This window comes from Alternaria atra, assembly GCF_907166805.1.
Source record: "Alternaria atra isolate CS162 genome assembly, contig: 37, whole genome shotgun sequence".
Taxonomy (NCBI): domain Eukaryota; kingdom Fungi; phylum Ascomycota; class Dothideomycetes; order Pleosporales; family Pleosporaceae; genus Alternaria; species Alternaria atra.
The window spans coordinates 178,481-193,979 of record NW_025091336.1 but is presented as its reverse complement, the minus strand read 5'-3'; the positions used below and the strand labels follow the sequence as shown (position 1 = coordinate 193,979).

Sequence of the window (15,499 nt, the reverse complement as noted above, 5' to 3'; positions counted from 1 at the left end):
TTCGTAGTTCTCTCCTCGTCCCGCATCTGCAGCCGCAACTACCACCATCAACATCGACCCCCAAACAACAGCAACCATGGCCGATTCAGACTCTTCTCTATCTTCTGCGCCCCCGACTGACGATGAGATGGAGTTCGAAGTTACAGAGGCGACTGCAGCAAAGCCCGTACCTCAGAAAAAGAAGAAAAAGAACGGCACAATCTTGACCTTTTTCAAGCATCGCTCGCCCTCGCCGCCTCCGAGGAAACGGGCGCCGTCTCCACCGCATGAGCCTGTACCAAAGGATAACCCAGACATTGCTGTACGTGTTGGACGCGTCCGTCGCGTCGTGACGCGCTGCATTGCACGGCAATCGCGCACGACTCCTCCGCTCAGACATCGCTAACACCATGTGGCATAGTTCATTGTGATGTTTCGGTCACGCTTCAACGAAGCATTCCCTCGCGGTTCCCCTCATGTAGGACCTCAAGATATCGAGCTGGGTGTCGCGGAAGACACGCCGTCCGCTGATGTCGAAGGCTTACTATGCGCCTTGCTTGGCCTCGTTCTCAATCGCAAGAAACCTGTCGAGTCAGTCTGACCCCTTCGCTCTTTACAAACACCCATTCCCCGGTCGCGTAGGCGTCACAGAGCATATGCAGTATTGCACAAGCTGACACATGTGTGTTATACAGGAAGGGTCACTACGGTCGCGCTCTCGAGGAAGCCATCCAAACCCAAAAATCGCAATGGCCCACCAAATGGACTGGCAATCCCCTCAGTGGCGGTCGCAACTTCAATACCATGACGGCAATAGAGCGAGTAAGTAGCCATCTATCTTGGTATCGCCAAATGCTGACCGTCACCTAGATTACCCTCCTCCACTCCCTCTGCCTTTGGAGCCTCAACCAAAACGAACAGGTCAAGGCTATGATTAACAACGCATACAAGTCTCGCACTACCAAGGACAAGCAAGATACGAATATCCCATTGTCGGTACAAGCCTGGGGCCGCGACGGTGACAAGCGTCGGTATTACCTAGTCGAAGGTCAAAACGACACCCACTTTCGTATCTACCGCGAGAGCGACCCGAAGCTCAAGAACGTACAATGGATCAGTGTCGCCGGCTCTATCGACGAGTTGAGAGCGCTTGCGACGAAGCTGGAGGAAGTGGACGGACACAAAGAGGCCAAGGCACTCGGCGAGCGCATGCTCAATGCTGTGCCGCGATTCGAGGCTTCGGAAAATGTACGCCCTGTTCAGTGTATATATCATCTCATGCTAACAGTCTTGTAGAAACGCAAGCGACGGGAGTACACACGTCAGCGCAAAGACGCCTTCACGCGCCCAGAACTCGGTTTCTCCCTATACGAAGGCCGCACTCGTGGCAAGCGCCAACGATACACGTTTGACGAAGAGGACGATTTCGACTCGGACAACACCTCTGTACGTCGATCAGGGCGGCAGTCGGCCCGTGACACACCCGCTGCACCTTCTGGCCCTACTGTCACCGCCAGTGGTCGGCAGGTCCGATCTCGAGCAACAGGCTTATATGGCGAAACATTGCTTAGTGGGCAAGTCACAGACCACGCATCACCTGCGACTGGCGACTACGTACGATCCGATGTGTCGGAAGAGCCACATTCAGGTCATGGTCGATCGACTCGCGCCGCGAACAGGGGCACCATGAACGGCCGTTCATTGAACCGAACAGTAGACTCGGAAGATGATGAGGATGCGACATCTTGGGATGGTGGAGATGACGACGAAGAGGAGCCAGATCAGATGGAGCTTGACGATGACGAAGATGATGCAGCAGAGGATTCGTCGGAGGAAGAAGAGGAATCGCATAGCCTCATGGTCACTCTACGCTACCGGAAGGGTGCATCGGATGGCGCCGCTGCCACTGAACAAAATGCACCTATGGAAAACGGTGTAGATCATGATTTCACCGCTGCGACAGGCGCGCCGTCAGTCGGTACCAGCGCACCACAACAGCCTGGCCTCACGCCTGCCCCGGAGACATCAGCTCCCGTACCAACGCCCGCGGCTACTACGAACGGAATCTCTACTCCAGTCATTTCAGTCGCACAACAACATCCTACCGGTAACCCAGAAGTGCTGCCCAAATTAGATGGCTTCGTCTCTGTACCAACCCCGCCCGAAGAAGCACCAAAGCCTCAGGCGCCAGTCGAAGTCCCAACCAGCACCTTCGATGCTCCTCCACCACAGCAGCCTGCGCCCACTCCTACTGCCAGCTTATAGTGAGCTTCTCTACTCACCCCGGCTGACGTTCAGATACTATGGGTTGCCTTCATCTTCCTACTTTCTTTTTCCCTGTCGTATCTAGAGAAAGACAGATACCCATGGCGTTGTTTTCTCTTCCTCTACTCCTACCGTAGTGGGACATAGGCATTGTCTGTCGGCTTAGCGTTGTATTGCAAGGTGTGCTTTTCATGAATGGACCGCCTTGTTGGCTAGGATATCTAGACGAGTGGGTGTAATCAATAAGGCTTACGTCGTCAACGTGAGTATCACTGATAATCAGTGTCTTTTTTCTTCTGATGATGCAGATGCATGCAGTATGTGCTAGAATATGCTTGATAGGTGATGCTGAATGTTCATTACTGTATACACACGTATGCTTCGCGCACGCTTTTCTCCACAACGCCACCGCTGGTGATATTATACACATTTAGTCATGTCATCATACGCATACTCATCCATGTTCATCGCGGCATAGCGCCCGGTATAGCTCCCGCAATACCAGTCGTAGTCCGACTTTGTAATTTGGGTCTACCAGGCGGTCCCTTTGGCCTATCCCGATCTCTCTGCTCACCCCGCCATCGCATGCCGTCTTCGCGATTATTTCTACTCCGGCTACGAGAATCCGATGCACTGGGTTTCCTAACCCCAGCTCTAATCTCCGCTTCCCGCATTTTCTGGCCTTCGGCTTCTATGCGCTCTTCCAAGGTAGCATTCTCAGCTATCGGGGTAGGGATGAATGACGTTGAGCCTGGAGCTGTGCCGTTTCCTTCCATGACGGCGATTTCATCGTCTTCGTCACCTTCACTTTCTCCGGCTGCAGCGTCGGCGTCTTCGGTGGCTCCTCCGCCTCGCGTGTTGTGCTTTCGGGGCCAGAGTGAAGGGAGCACGATTTGTTGGAAGCGGGGTTCTACTGCCCGTTCGTCAAACCACGCGTGGACACGGGATTCGATGAGCTGGGCTATTTTGGGTACGTCTTGTAATCGTGATCGTGAACCGACTAGGGACCGTACGGAGAGGTCGAGCCGGTAGTCGTCGAGGAAGGTAAAAGCCAACGTAGTTGGTCGATGTGGTGGTGCACCGGATGACGATGCTGGGCGGCTTGGAGAAGAACCGCGATGGGCATTCGATGTTGGCGATGGCATGGGCGCGGTGGTTGGTGGAGGCGATGAAGAGGGTATAAAGGAGACAGCAAGTGTTCCTGAGAAACGCACGATGCTCACAGCAAGTGCGACAGGCAAGACTGCAGACATGGGTTTCGGCCAGTTCAGATTCAGCGTCGTCTCAACGCCAATGGTAATGACATCGCTCAGATCAACGTCCATGCGCGCCTGCAGTCTCTCCTTCTCATTTCCTGTGTTGCCTGGTCCATACCAAAAGCCGTCTTCAGCGGGCATGACTCTGCAGTTGCTAAAGATGGGGAACTCATCGCCCAACGCTATCTCCGTTACCCTGATCTCGCCAATCCAGTCTGGCTTACTGCCCGTGTTCAAGACCTCGGTAAGCGACGTGAGGATTGCATCGTCCTGTCGTGCGTCGGCCCTCAGCTGTGCGATTGTCTGCGCAATGAGCACATTGAACCAATCCAGGCTCTCTGGCTGGTGTCCCTTTACGTTGTAATATGTTTTTGCAAGGATAGTCGTGATGCTTGGTCCTCCCCTGCTCTCCTCGCCTTTTCGTATTATACTCCTACTCGGTTTGTGGCGCAAGGAGAGGGATGTCGAGTTTGCGCGCGTCCTTAGTTGCTTATACGATTGTTGGTGTGCTAAAGTTCGAGCTCGGCGGAGCGAATTGAGGTGCAATGCGCGGTCGTCGGCGGACGGTGGCTCTCCAAAGATGAAGAATTTTATGAAGCAAAACATCAAGATCGCGATCGAAAGCTGGCCGAGTAGAAAGCCTTGCGTGAAAGAAAGTCTACAGCATGTTAGTGGGGCCTACATAGGATGAGGAGAGGTCCTACGACGACGAGCCACCCTGTGTGGCCGGCAGCGCCACAGGTGTGGGCACTGCTTTGACCATGGTCGCGACTGTAATGTTGCTACCGGTTGAACAATTGCATGTCGGTTGTGAATTGAGCAGACACGAAGGAGGCAGACAGACGTAATTGTGCATCGGAAGGATGCCGCGTAGGGACCGAGCTCTATCGATAAGGGTGCCTCCTAATCACTCCCCCAAGCCCATCTCCGCAACCCCGAGTTCTCCCCAGACTCAGAGCCGCTCGAAACCTCGATTCCACCTAGGATGCCCCTCCTTTCAAAGGTTGTTACCTTCAGGACCCCTACCAACCGCGCCGCTGCGATCAAGGCGAATAGGGTCATCCGATCCATCAAGAGCAGATACCGAGCCCAGGCCTTTCTGTTCCTCGCATACCACTTCTTCCTTACGTCGCCTATGCACCTTGACATTTTTATCATGTTCTTCATTCTGGTCAGCAATTTTATGAACCGCCAACAGGCCTTCCCAGCCCAACTGGTCATTGAGGGGCTTCGCTTTCTGATTGACGAGAGGAGATTCATCATGCCTTGAATGCTCATCTATACCACACTTCCAACGCGACATGCAAACGCTGTACGGACCGATTGCATAACGATCCCAATCCCTCAACGCGTCTTTGTTGCTCCTTCACTGGAAGCAGACGGAGATAGCGGCAGTTGCAAGTCCGATTGGCTGCCAAGCTCCCCACCTTCTGGAACAGCTTGAGATCGCATACCATTGCGGAGATTCTTCAACATTCTTATGGATTTCGATACTCAAAGCCAGAGCCTCTCGCCAGGCGCCGCCACTCACCATCCTAGTCTCATCTTGCCAGCAACATGCGATCCACCATCTGAGCACAATCCACCCAAGCGAGCAGTATGGATCGTAAGTCATTGAAGAAAGTACCATATTCCTTGTAGCTAACACATGCATCTAGGTCTTCGGAGCGACCGGTCATATGGGGCGTTCCCTCGTTCGAGCAATACTAGCGCATGGCGACCAGTGCACCGCGGTGGGATGGACCGAGGAGAACACACCGGAACAGATGGATAAATGGCAGAATAGGAACTGCTTGGGCTTGTTATGCGACGTGAGGGTGCGCGAGACGGTAGATCAAGTAATCAAGAAGAGCATCGAATACTGGGGTCAGGTGGATGTCATAGCGAACAGCACCGGCTACGGCGTCATAGCAGCATGCGAGGACCAGGACGACTACGACCTGCGCAATCAATTCACCACAAACTTCCTCGGAACACTTCACATCTTACAGCTGTCCCTCCCATACTTCCGTTCTCAGAACTCCGGTCGATACCTCATATTCTCATCCACGGCTGGAGCACTTGGCGTGCCGGGACTTGGCCCCTATTGTGCCACCAAGTACGCTGTTGAGGGCCTCATTGAGTCCATGTTATACGAGGTTGATATCTTTAACATCAAAGCAACACTGGTCGAGCCCGGTCATGTTCGATTGGACGAGCCAGATGACAACATATTACCACCCAGTTATACGTCAGCACCTACTGTAGGAACAGGACCTCCGAAGCCGAAACGTTATGGCCACTTTTTTGTGAAACCAAATCCTAGCGAACCTTATGCGGGTTTGACAAGCCCGGCGCAACATGCGCGACGGATGGTACAATGGTTGAACGATAGACAACCGGTGAGCGCTGTGAAAAGTGCAGAGTTGGTCTGGCAATTAGGTCATTGTAGCTATCCTCCACTGCGATTGATCTTGGGCAGCTATGCCGTGGAGAGTATTCGTGACCGTTTGAAGAGCATCACCGAGGAGGTATGTGCAATTTTTCTGTTACTGGATTGGAGGTGCTAACTTCTTTCAGATCGAGGATTGGAAGCATCTTTCGTTTCCTGTGTCTATGCCACCAGAGGAAGAAAGTGGAAGGGACGACCTCAAAGAGGAACAGGAGCAGGACGATGAACAGATGCAGGACTAAAGACGAACTTCTAGTATTGGTACTACCAACTCTTCATGCCTCGATGCATGCATGCGCTCCTGTAACTGTCAAGCGTTACTGCTCAAACACAAGCGACAAACCGCATGCTAGGGTGCAGAACGGACATTAGATCACTATGACATGGCCAATCGCTAGCATTTATCAGCACTGGAAATTTCGAAGGACCAAATCCTTCTTTGAGGTCTCACGGCGACGCCTTCCTTCGAAGATCTTAACCGAATTCTATTTTTAGGGCTTACACTTCGACGGAAGTGGACTGTTCTTCTAATGCTCCGCCATTCGAGCTGATGTGCCAACAGACGTGCATTAGTCAAGACACTCGTGGCTCTTAGTAACAAACCATCTTATCTATCGATTACCCGTGAACCCATTTGAGCTATCCTTTCCCGTGGTTTCGTGGAACGCAAACTTATAGAGAATGCGGAGAAGAACAAGAGCTAGAACATCATCCCCGAATGCAATCGCCTTTTAGGGTTTGACACGTTGTTTCCAGCTCAACGCGACTGCCATGGCTTAAAGAACGTCCGGTCTTACCGTCGCCGCGATTGGATCATCTCGCTTCGCGCATCTGTGATGGTCGAAAAGGGCAAGGTGTGTGTTGACAAGCCTCGTGCGGCTGACACCCGTATGCCTTATGCACTCACAACCAATCGTTATCTACGCCAGCATGCATGTCCGTAAGCCGTTTGTGGGCTCCTTGATGAGCTTCGGCCCCCACAAACAACTAAGGCGCGGCATGGACATAAGGCTGGCTGACCGCAATGCCTGTGCTGATATACCGCCATCCTGTACCACATTGTTGTATATGTACTACGACTTCCAGGGGCACGCGACGCGAGTTTGTTTGCTGCTCCTTCTTTTCCACAAAGTCTGCTTATCATTTTCTCATCGACCTCTCTAGCTCCGTTTATTACTGGATCTTATTCATTCCATCCACCTTCAGTCTTACAGCCATACACTAGACTGCCACCATGGACAACGAGATACGACAAACCCCGCAATCGCCGAACTTTGTTAGCAATGATTCTGGACACAATAGGGATAGCTGGAAAACTGCCCCAAGCTCACCAAAGGAAGACTGTAAAGTCATGATTGACGCTATTACCGAGGAACGCGAAAACTCCACGAGCTACACAAGCAGCTCTGGCAAATCACCGAACGCATCTAGACAAGAGTATAGCGAGAAGTTCGACCATGCCGAACACAATTCAGATATCGACGGCATCGACTGGAGACCTGGCTTCAAGCATCAGTTTCCATGGATCGGCTTTGCGGGGCTTATGGTGATCCTTGTGGCCACTGCCGGGGCTGTAGCCATTCTGGTTTCCTCAAACAAGCAGCGAGTCAAAGACTGGCCATTCACAGAGTTAGTTAGGCAAGCTTATTAAATATGAAATCAGAACTGACGGACCAGATTCACCGCCCAACCTAATGTACTGCTCAACATTGCGAACCAAGTCCAGAATTTGGGGCTGATTACATTGATTGGTCAGGGGTTGGCTATCGCATGGTGGAGGACAGCCTTGCGCGGAAGCTCACTCCGGAGACTACATCAGAATCATGCGTATTCTTATAGCTTCTATGCGATTATCACCTCCGGCAGACACTTCAACATCATCGCTCTCGCCGCTCTTATGACGAAATTCGCCGTTGTCGACAGTACTCTCTTCCAGAAAGCGACAAAGACCATCGTAACCCAGCAAAAGGAATACGCCAACGTCAACATGACTGCATGGATCGAGACAGATTGGGTAGCGAAATCTGGTGGGATTCCCGGAAAAGACGGCTCCATCAAGACTGTTGATGCGACATGGGCTAGTGTACTGAGAGCGTACAATGGCAAGATCGCGAATGGCAAGGTGCACGATACCCTTAAGGACTACGCGTCTTTCTTCGATTGTCCTTATCGACAAGAGTGCAGCGGCGCTGTGGAGGGTCTCGGCTTCATGTTCGATTGTACCAGCCAATACGAGAACGTGGACTATGGATTACAACGGTCAGAAGGACCAGAGAACATCAACACATCTTACCCGTTGTGGGATGTCAACTTCACACCGTCTTGGGTGACCGAAACAAAGCCATACGCCACCATTACTCTCGAGATGCTATATGTTGACAGTCGAGCTGGAGAGAATGAGCACTCTTGTCCCGGTACAAAGACTATACGTACATGCGACATTGTGCCCGCCGTCGTCCAGTATCCCGTCACTGTCATGATACCAAGCCAAGAAGAATTGGAGGGCAAGAACATTGTCACACATGTCAAATTCTTTAACGCAAACGATTCCATACCTGTTGGTACCGATATCAGTGGTATCGAACAAATCGACGGCATTAAAGTAACCCGCCATGTCAATCTCACAGAGCAATTCAACGAGACTTCTACTGTCGGTGCTCTAGCCTACATCATGAACAATCTCTACAAGTCTCGGGCAGATCTCAACTACGAAAGTGGATGGGAGATCGACTCTCAAGGCGCTTCGGCTCCAACTACATTTTACGCCGACTCGGATGAGCCAGAAAAGGATCGCTGTTGGTACAACATTGACAAGTCCGGTGAAGTTGATCCTACCATCGAAATCTTGCGCAAACTCAACACCCTAAGTTTTGTAACCGCGTTATACATTAAAGGCGCACCTACAACCGACAAATCTCTACGCGCCGGCCTGGGCATGGCCAACCAAACAATTGAGGCGTCTGTCACGGGCATCGTAGAAGAATATCTCACATCCTTCGCCTACGTCGGCGGCGCCCTCGCAGCAACCTTCGTCACCGTCATGCTCGTTCTACCCGTATACTGGGGCTTCTGGCAACTCGGTCGCAAAGTCACCCTTGGTCCACTTGAGATCTCACAGGCCTTCGGTGCGCCCATCATCGCGCCTGACAAGACGAAAGCGTATCACGGCGACTTCGATCAGGTGCTTGAGGATGTTGGGAAGAGGAGAGTACAGTATGGGCAACTCAAAGATGCGCCGCCGGGACAGATGGGGCTTGCGGAGCCGGAGAGGATCGTGGTGCCGAAGGCTAGTCACCGATGGCGGGTTAGTGGTCAGAGGGAGAATAGGAGGATTGGACTTGGGGCGGTCATTGGGGGCGTCGTTGCTGCAACCATTTCGGGGAATACAAGGAATTGAGAGGTGATTGTGTCAGTGTTGAATGTGCTGTAAGTGATTGGCATGCGATAAAACAGCAACTTAGCATGTATTTAGGAGTCATAGCAAGCGCTGCGAATGGCAATGTTTGCGGCATAGGCTGATCAAAGGTTTCATAATGGCAAATATCATAAGGCAATGGTGTAACACAAAAAGAAACCATGCCCAGCTGTATCATTCAATAATGTCTGCCACGTTACGGATCCCACCGCTAGTGCGGAGATAGCCGGCGCTAATCTCGCTAACGAACCACGTTCCAACCACGCTACCATCACGTGCGTCCAGAACCACCGGCTGGAAAACACATCTCTGTTCACCACAACCGAACACAAACACAAAAAGAAATACTAGAAGCTGCGATGCATCGGCCGGGAATCGAACCCGGGGCTAGCCGAAACTGTCCTGTAATGGATGGCAACGGCTAATTTTACCACTAAACCACCGATGCTGAATTGGAAACCAACTGATGATGATTGATTTGATGGAGAACTGGGAAAAAACAATGAATATGAACCACGTTATGAGATTGCAGCCGGCGAAGACGGGACGAAGCGGTTCTTGCATCTGCGATACGGGCTGTGGGTCTCCGGGCTGGGTACGGCATAGCCTGATGCCCGAGTCGAGAACCGTTCTACTAACGAACCCCGCCTGGAAAGATGATTGATCTCCACTACCAGCGCCCTCGGCAACGATATTGTTTTATAAGGAAAGCCTGGCGAATACTGTACCACTGCAATCGCAACCGCAAGGCAATTAATGCCGTAAGAGTATACGCGAGTGCATCATGCGAGATACTAACGTGGAATCAGCTTCATTGCAGAAGGTGATACCGATTGTATGGCAAAGAAATCTTCTTGATATCGCGGAATATCTCCACAGCTCTCTCTATAGCGACCTTGGGATCTTCCTGGTAAACAACTCGAACACTAGGCACTATACCATAAGCGTACACAGCCCCAATCTGATTCTGTACAAGCCCATGTAGTCTTCACACTATCATGCCAAGCCGGTACATTGTCTCTGTCATTGTGCTGTAGAGGTCTCCCAAGACCGTACTCCTTCATAATTGAACCTTGGTGTCACGGGTCTCCATATATGGTCCAGATCACTTATTTGAGTAATGCGACTATGAGTCCGCTGCGAAGATGAGCAGGACACATCGCCCAATTTGCTGTTGTAGCGCAATGTTCCGTTTGGTAGAATATCGCGTCCCTGCCCAAGCCAGACGAGTAGCCCGACCCACAGCGGACATAATTCCGCCGGGCGGTTTGCCATTTCCACACGCAATGTTCCGCGAGAAACACAACAACAGCGCGTGCTTTCCTACTCACATCCCTGAGTCACAGGGGCTGGGTTAGATAACATGTCTGTTTTCGTATACCGCTTGACGGGGCGTGCAGCACTTGATAATCTACAGATCGCACTAGCCGAAAGTGGTAGGTACATGCGATATTCCGCCAGAGAGTACGACGGCGGTATGCCTTTGCGTGTTCGACGTTATCGCCACGTTCTATCATTGAACGTCCCCGCTTCTACGCTGCGAGACACGGGCTCGGCACCATGTGTATGCTTGTAGATAAATTGGATGGTGTCCCGCTAGACTTGATGACCGCCACTTTTCACTCCTATCTACATTGTACTATTTGCGGGTGAAAATAAGATCACATCACCATTCTTTATTCCAGATCGTGCACCTCACCATGGCACCTCACCCATTCAAGATCCTCAACGTAGAGGAGACACGCATCGCGCGTGACACTGTGCTCTCCCTCCACAAAGATTGTGTTGTCGACTTTCGAGAGATCTACCTCCAAGAACCGGAAAAGGAGCTTATGAAACAGTACCTTGACCTAGAACATACAGCAAAGCCAGGACAGTCACCAGCTTCCAAACGACCTGCGCGGTTGGCGAAGTGTCAATACGATGTCATTGGCTCCGACAAGATACCAGAGTACCACGAGTCTGTCATCGATGTTGAACAGAGGAAGAGAGTACGACACGAGGTTGTCGGAAAGGAGAACCAGGCTAGCTTAACATTGTGGGAGTTCCAACATCTGGTCAAAGCATGCGAGGAGAGCGAGATGTTCAAAGAAGCCATGGCTGAAATGAAGCTACCCGATGGATTCGAGTTGGTCGTTGAGCCTTGGTAGGTACCTACTTCTCAACCATTAATCAGCAATACTGACAATCCAAGGCCGTACGGTGGTCTTGAAATTGGCGCCGAGAACCGAAGATACTTCCAAGGATTGTGCTTTGCCCAGGACACAAGGAATGGAAACGCCGATTCAAACTTCTATGCCTACCCCTTACCACTAATTCCTGTCATGGATGCGCAAACGAGGAAGATCATTCGCGTTGATCGCCTAGCCACAGGTGGAAAGGGCGATAGTCTCACAGGTCAGACACACTCCGAGCGCGTCCTAGACCATTGCGAGGGTGCGGAATACGTCCCCGAGATGCTAGAAGGCGGTCTTCGACAAGACGTGAAGCCCATCAACATCACACAACCAGAGGGACCTTCCTTCAAGGTCACCGACGAATCACTAGTCGAATGGCAAAAGTGGAGCTTCAGGGTTTCGTTCAACCCACGTGAAGGAGCCGTTCTGCACGACGTCAAATATGACGGTAGAAGCATCATGTACCGGATGAGTATAAGTGAGATGTCTGTCCCATACGCCGATGCTCGTCCACCGTTCCACCGCAAGCAAGCTTTCGATTTTGGTGACGGAGGTGCTGGCAACTGTGCCAACAACCTATCACTAGGCTGCGACTGTCTCGGTGTGATCAAATACTTCGATGCGGTTATTGTTGGATCCGATGGTGAGCCAAAGGTTCACCCCAACGTTGTCTGTCTTCATGAGCAAGACAACGGTATTGGCTGGAAGCACAGTAAGTTTCTCCACGCCAACTTCTCGGCACAAGCTAACCTAAGGAATTAGCCAACTGGCGAACCGGACGCGCAGTAGTAACACGACTACGAGAACTCGTTGTTCAGTTCATCATCACTCTAGCCAACTACGAATACGTCTTCGCCTATAAGCTTGACACCGCTGGTGGTATCACGCTCGAAGTCCGAGCAACTGGCATCGTGTCCGTCGTCAACATCGACCCTGGCAAGACATCAGAATACGGCAACGTCGTATCAGGTGGTGTACTTGCCCAAAACCACCAGCACATCTTCGCAGCGCGTTTCGACCCAGCAATCGACGGCCACAAAAACACAGTCCTCTACGAAGAATCCCACACGGCGCCCTGGGACAAAGAAACCAACCCCAACGGCAACTTCTACGAGATCCGCAAGACAACCATCGATAAGTCGTCTGGCGTCGACGCGAATCCCTTCGATCACCGCGTCTTCAAGATCATCAACCCGTCGAAGACGAACCCAAAGTCTGGTAACCCCGTTGGATACAAGTTCGCACCGCTGCCCACGCAGAAGATACTCGCTAGCCAAGGAAGCATTCAAGCACAACGAGCTCTTTTCACAAACCACCATGTGTGGGTGACCAAGTACCAGGACGATGAGCTGTACGCTGCAGGTAGATTTACGCTCCAGAGTCAGCTTGAGCGAGGTGGTGTACACGACATGGCTGCACGAAAGGATAATGTCGAGAACGAGGATCTGGTTCTCTGGAACGTTTTCGGACTGACACATAACCCACGGTAAGTTTCATCACTTTTAGAGAAAAGATTGACGCATGTACTGACGACAAGCAGAGTGGAAGACTGGCCAGTTATGCCGGTTGAGATCTACCAAGTACATTTCAAGCCCAGCGACTTCTTCGAGCGCAACCCGGCCATCGACGTACCGAGCACGAAGAACAACGCGTCGGTTTTGGTTGAGAAGGGATGTTGTTCTGGGGAGCAGAAACTGTGAGTACTGTTTAGACATATGGCATTCATTAGTCGAAATATATCCAACAGATTCACATATTAGCTGTATGGTTCACAGCCTCATTACAGAAGTGATGATGAGGTAACGGACGTATAATGATACTGTGATGGGGTAGTAGTTGATGCTATACTATGTGATGTATGTGCTCTACACTCCAAAGACTGAAACCAATCTGATAGTCATCCAATCGTCAAGTTGTGGTATACCAAACGCCAATACACTCCAAAGTCATGTTCATACACGGATACTTACATCCCCCAAGCGCCAGCGACAGCATTCAAAGCACCATCAACGGCCTCCTCCAAAGTCTCAACCCTTAGTCTGAGTGTGCGGTTCTCCTCTCGTTCCTTTGCTAGACGACCCCAGACAGCAGATTGTGCGCCGCCCTGGCAGTTGGCGCATCCCCATCCACCTTTTGCGATATCGACTTTGCCTTCCCGACCCTTGTCGTATGTGCTTCCTCGTTGTAGTGGTTGAAGCTTCCGGCCCTTCGGTGTGATGTCGTGGATATCGTTGTCGAGAACAAAGGAGCGGTCGGTACCGGTAGGGCTGAGGCAGTTTCTTGAGAACACACTCGCGGCATCGGTCTCGGTCTCTGACTCGAAGCCAGAATCGACGCTGATCTCCGAGCCGGATACGCGGTTGTGCCGACGGGCGGTCTCCTGGCACGAAGTGTGCTCACACTGTGGTGTTGCTCTGATGAGGGCCAGACTCCTCTTACGAGCTGCCTCTTCTTCTTGACGAGCCTTCTTCTCAAATGCAAGGTCCTCCATGAGGGTTCGCATCTGCTCATCTTGATCAGCTGCTCGTGCTGCCATCGTCTCTAGTTGCATCTTTAGGTGCCGTGCTCGTGTCTCCGCCTCATCAAGCTCGTCATCCTGCGCGCTTTGTTCGGCATGTGCATCTCCTAAATCATTGGAGAGTTGGCGGTAGGCGGTCTGGTAGCGAGAGAGAAGCGCTTCGGCGTTGGTGAGGAGATCGTGGAAGGACGAGGGTGCTAGTGGATCGGCGGGTCCGTGTGGGAAGAGCGACTGAGAGATGTTCAAGTTAAGCAGCTCATCGTCGGGGTTGTGGTATGTCGGCGATTGCTGTGGAGGGGGGACGGCGGCATTCTTCTGTGTGGACAGCAACCATGCGAACTTGCTGCCAGTGGTAGGCTGGCTCGGTGCCTTGCTCGGTGTTTGAGTATGATCCGATCGTATGGGGCTCTGCGAGGTGCCCCTCGTGAGTGAGGAACCACGGTTGAAGAGGTTGGTCATCATGTTGCCCCTCTCCTCTTCTTCCTCCTCGTCGGACTCAGAGTCGTATTCCTCTCCAGACTCGGAGCCGGAATCCGAATAATCGTCGTGTGGCTGGACACCCAGCTTCACGGGCGCAGAGGAGCCGTTGAACCAGTTCTGTAGCGCCCTAATCTTAGGCTGGCTAGCGCTCGATTCGATAGCGCCTCTTGAGGGGATGAAGCTTGCCAGAGACTTTGAGGGTGAAGATGCTCTTGAAGTATGTTGTTGAATTGTCGATGTTGCGCGATTGAAGTTGTCGAAGATTGTGCCAGTCAACGTCCGCTGGTGACTACTTCGGCCAGCTCTAGGGAAGTCTTCTAGTGGGGAAGGTGCATGTGGGTCGTATGCAGTTGCAGTAGTGGGCGTTAAAGCGGAAGGTGGTGGTTGGAGACCGGTAATGTCCACGTCGTCGAAGCTGTGCACTTGATCGCTAACCACAAGAGCCGACTGCTTTCGAGTATGGTATGCTGGACTTTTTACGCCGGTATGCTGCGAGCTATGGGTGGCATAAGGGGCCTGAGGCGGCTGTTGCAGCTCCAAGTCGTGAGGGGCGTTGCGGCTCATTCCAAACTACTGCAGCTAAACGTCCGGTGCCGGGGTTACAAGTCGGTACGCTGGTCGGCGGACGAGGAATGCGTCAGTCGCCCAACAATTTGTCGAGCTGACAGATGAGTCCTTGTGAAACGTGAAAGCAACTGTTTCCTTGCTGCTCGGCGGGGCGGGTGAGGGTAACCTGGCCAACACAATCAATTTATCGATAAGAACGAAGAGCGAGTGTTATGGGTGGTAGGTAATGCGGCGGTCAACGAGTGTTTTCTGGTAGAATTGGTGAAAGATGCAGTGCAACGAGTGACTGCAGATGTAGTGTACCAAAAGGCAAAAAGAGGGTTCAATGTTCCGTCAAGCAAAGGGCGAGGTTTTGTCCTCGATGGCTGTTTCGCGTGGTTGGCAGGAAACAGCGTGGCAGGGAATCCAGAT

At 51.9% G+C, this 15,499-nt stretch overlaps 7 protein-coding genes across 7 annotated transcripts; 5 read left to right on the top strand and 2 right to left on the bottom strand.

Annotated features, from left to right (window-relative positions):
• Positions 1 to 76: 76 nt before the first annotated feature.
• ALTATR162_LOCUS11788 (uncharacterized protein) lies at positions 77 to 2,244 on the top strand (the record flags this gene model as incomplete). Its single annotated transcript, XM_043319430.1, has 5 exons — positions 77 to 301; positions 401 to 570; positions 675 to 801; positions 850 to 1,227; positions 1,276 to 2,244. The coding sequence occupies 5 exons, from the start codon at positions 77 to 79 to the stop codon at positions 2,242 to 2,244; spliced, it is 1,869 nt and encodes a 622-aa protein (XP_043175365.1).
• Positions 2,245 to 2,708: 464 nt separating this feature from the next.
• ALTATR162_LOCUS11787 (uncharacterized protein) lies at positions 2,709 to 4,263 on the bottom strand (the record flags this gene model as incomplete). Its single annotated transcript, XM_043319429.1, has 2 exons — positions 2,709 to 4,158; positions 4,205 to 4,263. The coding sequence occupies 2 exons, from the start codon at positions 4,261 to 4,263 to the stop codon at positions 2,709 to 2,711; spliced, it is 1,509 nt and encodes a 502-aa protein (XP_043175364.1).
• Positions 4,264 to 4,485: 222 nt separating this feature from the next.
• On the top strand, positions 4,486 to 4,770 carry ALTATR162_LOCUS11786 (uncharacterized protein; the record flags this gene model as incomplete). The annotated part of the gene is made up of 1 exon (XM_043319428.1): positions 4,486 to 4,770. One exon carries the CDS (start codon positions 4,486 to 4,488, stop codon positions 4,768 to 4,770), a length of 285 nt encoding a protein of 94 aa, XP_043175363.1.
• A 210-nt stretch (positions 4,771 to 4,980) lies between these two features.
• Positions 4,981 to 6,173, top strand: ALTATR162_LOCUS11785 (uncharacterized protein; the record flags this gene model as incomplete). The annotated part of the gene is made up of 3 exons (XM_043319427.1): positions 4,981 to 5,106; positions 5,159 to 6,010; positions 6,060 to 6,173. The coding sequence occupies 3 exons, from the start codon at positions 4,981 to 4,983 to the stop codon at positions 6,171 to 6,173; spliced, it is 1,092 nt and encodes a 363-aa protein (XP_043175362.1).
• A 992-nt stretch (positions 6,174 to 7,165) lies between these two features.
• ALTATR162_LOCUS11784 (uncharacterized protein) lies at positions 7,166 to 9,328 on the top strand (the record flags this gene model as incomplete). The annotated part of the gene is made up of 2 exons (XM_043319426.1): positions 7,166 to 7,560; positions 7,609 to 9,328. 2 exons carry the CDS (start codon positions 7,166 to 7,168, stop codon positions 9,326 to 9,328), a joined length of 2,115 nt encoding a protein of 704 aa, XP_043175361.1.
• A 1,718-nt stretch (positions 9,329 to 11,046) lies between these two features.
• Positions 11,047 to 13,223, top strand: ALTATR162_LOCUS11783 (uncharacterized protein; the record flags this gene model as incomplete). Its single annotated transcript, XM_043319425.1, has 4 exons — positions 11,047 to 11,492; positions 11,541 to 12,235; positions 12,286 to 13,009; positions 13,064 to 13,223. The coding sequence occupies 4 exons, from the start codon at positions 11,047 to 11,049 to the stop codon at positions 13,221 to 13,223; spliced, it is 2,025 nt and encodes a 674-aa protein (XP_043175360.1).
• A 266-nt stretch (positions 13,224 to 13,489) lies between these two features.
• Positions 13,490 to 15,085, bottom strand: ALTATR162_LOCUS11782 (uncharacterized protein; the record flags this gene model as incomplete). Its single annotated transcript, XM_043319424.1, has 1 exon — positions 13,490 to 15,085. One exon carries the CDS (start codon positions 15,083 to 15,085, stop codon positions 13,490 to 13,492), a length of 1,596 nt encoding a protein of 531 aa, XP_043175359.1.
• Between the last annotated feature and the right edge of the window lie 414 nt (positions 15,086 to 15,499).